Raw genomic sequence first — 12,554 nt, forward strand, 5'->3', positions numbered from 1 at the left:
CATTTCTGGAGGACAAAATGGTACATTTTGGTACTATCAATAACCAAGATTTAATACTATCATAAGAAGATGATTTACATAAGAACACTAAATGTGGATGTGAGGTGGGGGCGGGAGGGGGAAATAAAAGCAAAAAAACTGAGTAATTTCAATGTTTTCTAATTATAATACATCTGTACCACCCAATACCATGGGGTGATGAGGAAAATAAGGTTAAATCTGTATGTGCAGATAGGAAAATGTCTATGATATATAAATTAACTGAATACAAAAATTTATAAATAAGGTATAGTCCCAATTTTTATAACTTAAAACACATATTCTTTATAAATGCAAGGAAAAAATCTTGAAGAGACTCAACTTTGGTAAATGAGATTTAAGCTGGGATAGGCAGACAAGCACACCAACATGCCTACAATAAGAGGGAAGTTCACTTGTTACCTTAAGGAATTCTGTACCATTTCACTTTTTATATGAAGCTCTGTGACTCTGAATTTAAAAGAGGCGGAGCTTACGTAAAGTTATATGGCTCAAAATATAAAGTACTAATAACCATAGTCCTTAAACATTTCATATCCTAAGGATAAATTCCTAAACTCATGGTGGCAAAAACTAAAAATAAATAAATAAATCCACAGGTGGCAAGATTAATTTTAAACTTTTTCCTTATATGAATTTTCAAAAATTAAAGTTACATCTTAATTCCAGACTACCATTCTCATATTTTTAAGGAACAAATTTTCCGAAGACTGAACCATAAAACAAAGTGAAATAAAACACCCTGTAATCATTAATTTCCAAATCACTTAATAAAGTTTTGTATACAACTGGCTGGGAAGTAGCGGGGCCCAAGCCATAAAAATGGTCCAGCAACTGGACATGATCTTCCAAGACTGAGGAAAGCACACTGTAACAACAATACCCACAGCATTCCATCAAGTTTTCCCTTTAACCTGAGCCTTTACACTACCAATAACTGAACAACAATTTTTTTAAATACGAAAAGCACTACTCACAGAACTGATGGCCATACATGTGGCACCCTGACACAATGAAGTTATAACCTGCTTTGAAAAAAGTGTTAGTCGCTCAATCGTGTCTAACTCCATGGATTGTAGCCCGCCAGGCTCCTTTGTCCATGGGATTTTCCAGGCAAGAATACTAGAGTGGGTTGCCATTTCCTTCTCTAGGGATGCTCCCGACCCAGGGATTGAACCCAGGTCTTCCACATTGCAGGAAGTTCTTTACCATCTAAGCCACCGAGGGAAGCCCATAATATACTTTGCTTTTAGCAAAAGCAGAAGAATGCATGCTTAGTCGCTCAGTTGTGTCCAGCTCTTTGCGATCCCATGGGCAGTAATCTGCCAGCTCCTCTGGCCATGGGATTCTCCAGGCAAGAATACTGGAGTGGGTTGAAATTTCCTACTCCAGGGGAGCAGAAGAATTAGATCAAGTAATTAAAATCTAGGCAGAATTTCAGAATGTGAATTAGGGGTTAAAGTCCTACAATCTGACTTTCCAACATAACATCTACAATTAACTCAAAAGAAAATTTACCATTTAAAAAATTATGAAACATAAAAGTGGCAAGTAACTAAATTAGCTCATATTCAAAGCACTCAGGACAATGTGTGGCACAAAGTACGTACTGTTAAGTGTTTATAAAAACATTTAAACAGCTGTTTCATCACTAAAGATTGACCTGTGTCCCCAGTTCTCCCACCCTAGCCTACATAAACTAGGCACAAATGACATCTGAAAATCTTTCAACACTATCAAGACAACTGTTTATGAGAAATACAGTTAGCATATTTGAGCTCCTTGGAGGTATCAATTTCTTGAAAAATCAAAAATCAAATTTTCTCTCTCCAACAAATTCATACTTCTATTTCACAATTATTTCAAAATTTCTGTTACATAAGAGCAGACATATTAATCAAAAATAAATATGTACTGAAGACATTCAGGAGCTACTAATTGTGACAAAAACAAGATACAAAGAAATACAATTTTTATTTTTTAAAAGAGAGGAAAGGAAGAGCCTGGGAATATGTAAACCATGAAATTTAGGATTTTATCTCTAGGAAGTGATTTTTGCTTTTTTCCCTTTTAAATCTTTCTGAATATCATAATATTCAAAAAGGCAGTATGCTTATTATAACATTTCACATTGTTACATATGAACTATATTAATGATCACTATAATAAAGGATAAATACTAACATTTTACAAAAATACTGAGGAAAATACTGAAGACAAAATAATTAGCAAAAAAAAAAAAAGGAAAATAATGACCAACATCATATAGTTCTCTCTACCAGATTCTGTGGAAAACAACTCAAATGCACTATCATCTTTAATTCTCAAATTATTTTTATTCTAGTGGTTAAAAAAAACAAACTTGACCAGGGCTATAAAGCTAAAAACAGGAGCATTGAGACATTAATCCCAGTTCCGTCTTCCAAAACTCAAGTACTGCTACATTACACAGCCATTACCAATAGGAAGAATAGAGAAAAGGAATTTAGACTTATTCTCTATCAGCTAACAGATTTTCCTACAAGAATATCTATTTGAAACAAAAAAAATAGGTACACAAGAAAATAAACTTATAAATACATACCTCTACTTCATCTCCTTCACTAATTTCTTTTTTTATATCAGGTGGTGGTGGTAATCTAACTTCATTGAATGGAACCTGGCGTTCTGGTTGCCAACTGAAGGATTAGAAAATGAATGAACTTTAATATATACTATTCTAATACTCCTTAATATAGAAGCTATATAGTCTATGCTTAACACTGTAAATTTTTCAAATCAATCATTTAGCTTCCCTCCCCCCCCAAAAAAAAACCACCTCAGCAGACTGTTGAGCTAGAACAGATTTTGCATAGCTCTTGATGAAGTTCATAGGTAATTAACGTCATTGATAATAATTACATACTACCTTCCTAATCATTCATCCTAAGGTGACAGCACATACATCATTCTGCAAATGAAAAAGGCTAAGCTCACAGTAATGACTCAGATTTAAAATAATGTCATTCTACACTGCTACACTGTGATCAATTTACTGCAAACATTTTTACAACTAAATGACCTGTCAAAGGAACACAATTCCAAAGATTATAAAATATAAACTGCGTAATTCCTTTTTAGTGTACATGTTCACAGAAATACAGAAAACTAGTCAATATTATTCTGAACAGTAAACTACAAAAAGATTTATTTTTCTTACAATTTTTCTACAATGAACCCATACACTTAAAACTTAGAAAAAATTATTTTAATCTTTGTAGTAAATACAAATGTATTAAAACTACTGCTTTAGCTGTGCTTTTTGTGTGCTATATTTTATAACTAAGTTGATAAAATTAAAATGCTTTCCTATTTTAGGTTCTAATAAATCATTCATATGCCTGGGAGGTGCAACAGCACATAATATATTCCTACGACTTCTAAGAGTCGGACATGACTGAGCAACTGAACTGAACTTAACCAATGGGCTTCTATATGCCAACAATGCGCAAAAAAGAGACAAGTAAAAGATATTGGAGTGCTTTCTTTTCATCTTTACTGTCTATATAACAGGTGCTCAAAGACAGGAATCATCTCAACGCTTGTTTCTACATGAAACAGCTGTTGGGCAGATAGCTCTTCAGGCAGTTCCAGAAACAGCTTAAAAGGGAAAGCTGCCCAATTCTTTTCTGACCTTCAATTATATAGTGCTTCTTTATAATCCTTCCTAACCAAGCTCAGCACACATCTTTGACATTTTTAGCACAACTTTATCTAACCTTTACAATATCTATAAAACTGTTTATTATTCTTTAAGACTAATCAAGCAATTTAAGGCAGCCTAATACATTTATTTTATTAAAAGGGCATTTGGAAGGCCTTATACAGTGTCATTTAAAAATTCTGGGTTTTAAGAAGTATGCATGTTATAATTACATTCATGCCGTCTTTTTTTGCAAAAACTGATTCATGTTCACATGTGATTTGGCAATGAAAGGAGTCTTGGAAAAAAGTGACAAGTGAATGGTGAGCAAAAAACCAGGTGAAGTCATCAAAAACCAAAAATCATTTTAACTCAAAAAGATAATCAAACCAAAGAACCCCCCACCCAAAAGCACATTCATTTTCTGACTGCAAGAGGAATACCCAAAAGCAGCAGTTTGGTACTACCAATCTTCAAAATTAGGATCTCTATCAATAAAAAATAACTTACTTGTTCTCAAAAACAACTGTGAGGGAGTCTTCATGAACATCTTTGATAAATCCCTGTAAAAAAAATTAAAAGGAAATAAATATTCAATTAAATGTTACATTAACTCTAAACCACTATATTAGAGATACAAAGACAATATGGAATACTGATAACAACTCAGCTTGGAATAGGCTGATCAGGTATTGCTTTCCATCTTCATCATTTATGAGTTGTGTTGACCCTGCAAATTACTTAACCTCTCTTTCATGATCACAACAGATATTAAATGACACTGTATTACTGTCAATCAGAATTGCAATATTCTCAACCTTTGCCAAATGCTCACATACTCTGAACCACTAGGCACTTAAATTTTTTTCTAAAATATCTTTATCACACTATACTCCATAATATACAGTATCAACTAGCTAAATAAATACACACACAAACTTGTAGTACTTATTTAAAACATGTCCTCATCAATTTCCAAAAATATTTAAACACTATGTGTCAGATATTATTTTAAGCAAATTAGCAAATTAAAGACTAAGAAACAAACTGACAGTGGAGAAACCAAAAGCAAATACATCAGCACTACTACCACCTCGGAAAATCTTTGGAACTAAAGAAAGTCTTAAGAGAGGAGAAAGTAACAGATGAGGCTGAAAATCATTTTACTTTCTTTAATAATGCAGGATGATCAATCACAAAATGTGTAAGTCATGTATCTAGTCTCTCAATGCCCTCCTCCCACATTTGCTACTCAATTGCATGATTCCGTAATTTGGCCTGGATCGCTCTTCAGCTCCAAATGCCTGTGATCAATTGAGTGCAATGGGGTATTTCAATGCATATATCTTCATGCAAAGCCTAAAACTCAAAGATACTTTACAGAGTGCAGTAGTAGCTCCTGACGTGCAATTCTAAAGACTGTTCTCCTCTCAAAGCTAGAGATGCCATTCAGTTCAAGCTGTGATTTTTCTAATCACACTACAAAAATGACTTCTCGGCCAGTCTCTACTTCTACTAGTTTATCTGCACATCTACTTTCAGCAATCATTTTGGTCACCAGCAAATCTCTATTATACTCTTGCCATTTGTAAGGTAAAGAATTTGTAAGGTAAGGAATATTTTCAAAAGCTGAGAATTACCAAATTCATGAATATTAGAGAGTAAGACGTATCTTTCCATAGGAGATTAGCCAAACTTTCACTAATGCCTTCTAGTACTTAACAAACAAAAATAAAAGAGTTTGAAATGTTCCATTAATCTTTATCATTTCTATATAATTTGTATATTGGGTAAGTTCAACCAGAGCTCCAAATCATTGGAAAATTCTATTATAATAAAAATCTTTTCCTATCTAAAAATCAGTGCTTATACCTCTCCCCACTCCTACTTTACATACACCACAAACATCAGCATCAGTTTTGAGTGCACACATTTTTAACACTTACAGGAAAAAGGGTAACTCTGGAACCTACTCTTATTGCTAGTTATCTTTCAGGTATGAGATTAAATAAATTAAAAACTTGATACCCAAGTAAAGTGTATGTGGACTGTAATGAACAATTAAAGGACATGTTCTAATCCCTATACCCTAGATTCTTGGGATAAAGAACTTCTAATGGCCAGATCTCTATAAAATTGACACACTGATACAGAACACAGTAAACACTTCTCAATTCACGAGAACAACGGTGTTCCCTAGATACTCAAAGAGATGGCAGGTTAGGTCTCTGCCAAAATGAGAGTCAGGAGATGCCAAATAACAATGGCAACATTTTCCTGCACACGACTTTATGACTAAGTATCCATAACTTCTCTCTTCCTTGTTAGTCCAACCTTTGGGGACTTGGTCTCTCTTCCTATTCATACGCATCTGGCCCAGAACCCTATTTCTCAGAATACTCTGACGTTTCCTTTTCTTCTCTTCACGTATATACAAACGCAGAAGATTCCAAGCCATCATAAAATGATCCCTTAACTTGTTCATTCATAGAGCCGGGTATATATTTACAGCTGAATCTCTTAATTACAATTTAAAATAATCATAGATAAGTGACAAGGCACTTTAACATATTTAAAGTATAATCAAAACGTTTTAGAAAGCCATCCCTAAAAAAGCATTATACAGTAAAATAAATTAAAAACTTGATACCTGATCAAGTATCAACTTGATACTTGATGAAAAAAGCATTATACAGTAAAAACTCAGGAATGCCAAAAATTATATGTAAACCAGGACTAAGGGAGAGATGAAGGGAATAGGAGGACTATCTGAGCACTTGAACTAATTGAAGAACTGTTTTTTTCAAAGGCAATTCAAAATAAAATAACCTAAAATAAAAATTTAAAAGACAACTCAAAGATTCAGTAAGGTCCCAAGTTAACCAAAATTAATTTTCCTTTCTAGCTAAAAATAAACAGCTGAAAAATAAAACAGACAAAAAAAATACTCTGCTAACAACAGCAAAGTCCTAGAAATACCCTCAACAACACAAAAACTGCACACAACCTATGTGCTGACATGTGTAAAACTTAATTGATGAATTAGAATATTTAGGAAAATGTTAACCACATCTCATTTTTACATCTTGATATTTTAAACTTGTCAATGTACACTTAAATGGAATTCCACTGAAACACTAAGGACAGTAATTCTGTTGAGGGAAAAAGAAGTTGAACTTTAATAACAAACAAGAAAGCATTCAAAAGGACAACTTTTAAATGACAGTAGGGAAAAACAAGGAAACACTATCCGTACCAGATACTAAAATTTATTTTAAAGCTACAGTAATAAAGACCAAAGAAAGACAAGGTATTTGGTAATTTTTAGGTGGGAGCTTAAATAGCCGGTAGAAAGAACAAGGTGCGGGCTCCAAATATCTGCCTAACTGAAACACACATTTTTCAAGTTACAGAACACTACAGCTGAAAAACAGGTTTTTCAATTTGATGAGGGTAATCATAAGGGTGACACCACCCTTACAGCAGAAAGCGAAGAGGAAATAAAGAGCCTCTTGATGAAAGTTGAAGAGGAGAGTGAAAACCTGGCTTAAAACGCAACATTTAGAAAACAAAGATCATGGCATCCAGTCTCATCACTTCATGGCAAATAGATGGGGAAACAATGGAAACCATGAGAGACTTTTATTTTCTTGGGCTCCAAAATAACTACATATGGTGGCTACAGCCATGAAATTAAAAGACACTTGCTCCTTGGAAGAAAAGCTATGACCAACCTAGACAGTATCTTAAAAGGCAGAGCTTGCCAACAAAGGTCCATCTAGTCAAAGCTATGGTTTTTCCAGTAGTCACGTATGGATGAGAGAGCTGAACCATAAAGAAAGAAAGCTGAGCGCCGAGGAATAGATGCTTTTGAACTGTGGTGTTGGAGAAGACTCTTGCCAGTCCTTTGGACTGCAAGGAGATCCAACCAGTCCATCCTAAAAGAGATCAGTCCTGAATATTCACTGGAAAGGCTGATGCTGAAGCTGAAACTCCAATACTTTGGCCACCTGATGCGAAGAACTGACTCATTGGAAAAGACCCTGATGCTGGGAAAGATTGCAGGCGGGAGGAGAAGGGGACAACAGAGGATGAGATGGTTGGATGGCATCACTGACTCAATAGACATGAGTTTGAGCAAGCTCCGGGAGTTGGTGATGGACAGGGAAGCCTGGTGTGCTATGGACCATGGGGTCGCAAACAGACACTACTGAGCGACTGAACTGAATCATAGGGGGGAAAATCCTATAGTTTAAGCAACAATGAACACGGTATGAATGAATTTCAGGAATTGAAAGGTTGAGGTTATATAGTCAAAAATCAGAACAGATGCATTACGGACCCTGGCTATGGGAAAGCCACTATGAAAATAAGCAGACCTTCCACATCCCACAATTTCTTTTAAAGACCTTCCAGATGCCTCATTCTCACTGTAGAGAAAGGGAAGCTGAAACCACACACATATATACAGCCCCCAAGTTTTACTCCCTAGAAGATTATAAACGCTGAACCTCAAATTTCATCTTCAGACTTCCTGGTGGTCCAGGGGCTAAGACTCTGCTCTCCCAATGGAGGGGGCCCGAATTTAATCCCTGGTCAGGAAACTAGATCCCATATGCTGAAACTAAAGACTCCACAAAATATTTATTTTTAAAAATAAGTATTTAAAAAATCTCATCTTCTGTCTGGAACACTTTCCATTAAATCCTTATAAATTAAATGACAGAACACTTTTACTAATTCATATTTTTAAACTCCAAAAAGTCAAGTCTGATAACAATACCATTTTGAAGAAATAAGGCACCTTTCCTAAAAAACCTATTTAAAGTCCCAGAACAAAACATCAAAATCTAATTTAGCTACCTTGTCTGAAATACTGATTAATTTATCAGAGGCTCTGCTTGAGTGATGGCTTAGAAATCTACAGAGATCCGTAAATCCCTTTGAAAACATTCCCACTAAATTCATTAGCAACACATCATACTAGTCTAAAAAAATTTCTTGGCCTGCAAGGTGTCATTTCAAATTCACATGCTACTTAGGTTTCTCAAATATGCTGTAATGACCTCCTATTACTGCAATTCTTTACAACACAAAAATGACTTATAAGGAGGGAAACAGAAACTTAAAAAAGCATTTAGGGTCTTCCCTGGTGGCTCTGTGGTAAAGAATCCACCTGCCAATACAGGAGACACTGGTTCGATCCCTGGTCCAGGAAGATCCCAGATGCCATGGAGCAATTAAGCCCGTGTGCCACAACTACTGAGCTTGTGCTCTAAAGCCAGGGAGCCGAAACTAGTGAAGCCCAAGTGTCCCAGAGTCCACAAGAGAAGTCACCACCACAATCAGAAGCCCTGACGCTGCAATGAAGACTCAGCACAGCCTCCCCCTAAAATAAGTCAATCGATCAATAAATTTAAAAAATCTTAATACTCAGCAAACTACTAACAGAAGTCTTACAGCTTGAATCCTTAAAACAAGATATAAGTGGAAGCCCATACCCCAAAATCCGAGACTTACACCCTAAAGCTGTTAACTCTTAAACTTCAAAATTCTTGTTAGAAGCATTTACTGATGATCAAATACTGAGCAAAAAAGGCCATCAAGAAACAGAATAATCTTCATAAATGGAAACTTTATTTTTTCCTTAATATTTATTTGGCAGGGTCAGTTCTTTGAGGCAGCACACAAGATCTTCACTATAGCATTTGGAATCTTTAGCTGTGGCATGTGGAATCTGGTTCCCTGACCAGGGAGAGAACCCCAAGTGCAGAGTCTTAAGCCACTGGACCATCAGAGAAGACCACCATAGAAATCTATGTTTTTAATGACTATAATCCCAAGTGTCTGAGGAGGCCTTACAAATAGCTGTGAAAAGAAGAGAAGCGAAAAGCAAAGGAGAAAAGGAAAGATATAAGCATCTGAATGCAGAATTCCAAAGAATAGCAAGAAGAGATAAGAAAGCCTTCCTCAGCGATCAATGCAAAGAAATAGAGGAAAACAACAGAATGGGAAAGACAAGATATCTCTTCAAGAAAATCAGATACCAAGGCAACATTTCATGCAAAGATGGGCTCGATAAAGGACAGAAATGGTATGGACCTAACAGAAGCAGAAGATATTAAGAAGAGATGGCAAGAATACACAGAAGAACTGTACAAAAAAGATCTTCACGACCCAGATAATCACGATGGTGTGATCACTCACCTAGAGCCAGACATCCTGGAATGTGAAGTCAAGTGGGCCTTAGAAAGCATCACTATGACAAAGCTAGTGGAGGTGATGGAATTCCAGTTGAGCTATTCCAAATCCTGAAAGATGATGCTGTAAAAGTACTGCACTCAATATGCCAGCAAATTTGGAAAACTCAGCAGTGGCCACAGGACTGGAAAAGGTCAGTTTTCATTCCAATCCCAAAGAAAGGCAATGCCAAAGAATGCTCGAAATACCACACAATTACACTCATCTCACACACTAGTAAAGTAATGCTCAAAATTCTCCAAGCCAGGCTTCAGCACTACATGAACCGTGAACTTCCAGATGGTCAACCTGGTTTTAGAAAAGGCAGAGGAACCAGAGATCAAATTGCCAACATCTGCTGGATCATGGAAAAAGCAAGCGAGTTCCAGAAAAACATCAATTTCTGCTTTATTGACTATGCCAAAGCCTTTGACTGTGTGGATCACAATAAACTGTGGAAAATTCTGAAAGAGATCGGAATACCAGACCACCTGACCTGCCTCTTGAGAAATCTGTATGCAGGTCAAGAAGCAACAGTTAGAACTGGACATGGAACAACAGACTGGTCCCAAATAGGAAAACGAGTACGTCAAGGCTGTATATTGTCACCCTCCTTATTTAACTTCTATGCAGAGTACATCATGAGGAACACTGGGCTGGAAGAAGCACAAGCTGGAATCAAGAATGCCAGGAGAAATATCAATAACCTCAGATATGCAGATGACACCACCCTTATGGCAGAAAGTGAAGGGGAACTAAAGAGCCTCTTGATGAAAGTGAAAGAGGAGAGTGACAAAGTTGGCTTAAAGCTCAACATTCAGAAAACGAAGATCATGGCATCTGGTCCCATCACTTCATGGGAAATAGATGGGGAAACAGTGGCAGACTGTATTTTTTTGGGCTCCAAAATCACTGCAGATGGTGACTGCAGCCATGAAATTACAAGATGCTTACTCCTTGGAAGGAAAGTTATGAGCAACCTACATGGCATATTCAAAAGCAGAGACATTACTTTGCCAACAAAGGTCCATCTAGTCAAGGCTATGGTTTTTCCAGTTGTCATGTATGGATGTGAGAGTTGGACTGTGAAGAAGGCTGAGTGCCAAAGAATTGATGCTCTTGAACTGTGTTATTGGAGAAGACTCTTGAGAGTCCCTTGGACTGCAAGGAGATCCAACCAGTCCATTCTAAAGGAGATCTGGCCTGGGTATTCTTTGGAAGGACTGATGCTAAAGCTGAAACTCCAGTACTTTGGCCACCTCATGTGAAGAGTTGACTCATTGGAAAAGACTCTGATACTGGGAGGGATTGGGGGCAGGAGGAGAAGGGGACGACAGAGGATAAGATGGTTGGATGGCATCATCAACTCAATGGATATGGGTTTCTGCGGACTCCGGGAGTCGGTGATGGACAGGGAGGCCTGGCGTGCTGCAGTTCATGGGGTCACAAAAAGTCGGACACGACTGAGGGACTGAACTGAACTAGGACATTACAACTGATGGCTCAATTACTGAAGCAAATTTGTGATAAAATATTCCATTTCTAAATAAATAAATGTTGTATTTCTGAACATAAATTGACAAAGAACAGACCTGTGGTTTCCAAGGGGGAGTAGAGTGGAGGAGGAATGGATCAGGAATTTGACATTAGCTATGCACACTATTATATACAGGACAGAAAAACAACAAGGTCTTATAGTATAACACAGTGAACTATATTCTATATCCTGTAATAAATCATAAAGGGAAAGAATATGAAAAAAATATATATGCAAACCAAATCACTTACACTTAGCTGTACAACAGAAACACAACACATGGTAAATCATCTATACTTCAATAAAATATTTTAAAAATAAACTAAAATAAATTATCAATATATTAAGGTGGACAGGCTTCAGTTTGTTAGATCATATAGGGCCTTTCCTCTGACTGGGTAAACTCTCCATTTTCCAAACCTCCACAGTTAAAGTTCACTGCTGCAGATAAATGTAATTATAAAAATATAACCCCTGAGAAAGGAAAAGGTTAATAGCATAATTTATGCAAAATTTGACCTCAGGTTTTTGTTTTTAAAAAACTGACAAAATGGATGATCACTTGTTAGTCTTTGATCAATTATCAGTTTAGTGATTCTCTGGCCCCAGTCTACCTTCCCAGCTCATCAATTCTAACATTCTGAGTCCCTAAAATCAGGATGCTTCATAGAATTGATGGCATCTTAAAATAGCAAACAGCTGAATGGCTGCCAGGATATAAATGTCACTGTTAAGCATGCTCAAACTTGGTTTGCTTGCAATTTTCTGTGGCACTTGACTGCAACCCCTTGATAATTCAATCTGCAAACCAATGAAGTACCATTTTAGGAAGGATTTAGGTTTCTTACCAGAAGGTTGTTATGTTGACACCTTCTGATAAAAATCAAGAAAGCACCAGCATCAAAACTTGCAGAGTGAGTGAAAATTCTTGGAAGAAAATCCTGGAGATAATAGAGGAGAGCTCTTTTAACATATGCTTGCAACATCAATGCTCTCCGTGGCTCTGAGGAAAATATTGTAAGAAGAAACACGATCATCTGAACATAAAGATGTCAC

At 36.4% G+C, this 12,554-nt stretch overlaps 1 protein-coding gene across 6 annotated transcripts in view; it reads right to left on the reverse strand.

The window, feature by feature from the left end:
- The window catches only part of FXR1 (FMR1 autosomal homolog 1), a 79,032-nt gene that overhangs the window by 52,380 nt on the left and 14,098 nt on the right, over positions 1-12,554 (reverse strand). For all 6 annotated transcript variants that reach the window (XM_027540277.1, XM_027540271.1, XM_027540293.1 and 3 more), the window contains exons 2-3: positions 4,232-4,284; positions 2,624-2,717 (exon numbers count right to left, since the gene is read on the reverse strand). In XM_027540277.1, the coding sequence (XP_027396078.1) occupies positions 2,624-2,717; positions 4,232-4,284 (147 nt within the window). The remainder of the gene's footprint in view (positions 1-2,623; positions 2,718-4,231; positions 4,285-12,554) is intronic.

This window comes from Bos indicus x Bos taurus, chromosome 1, assembly GCF_003369695.1.
Source record: "Bos indicus x Bos taurus breed Angus x Brahman F1 hybrid chromosome 1, Bos_hybrid_MaternalHap_v2.0, whole genome shotgun sequence".
NCBI lineage: Eukaryota > Metazoa > Chordata > Mammalia > Artiodactyla > Bovidae > Bos > Bos indicus x Bos taurus.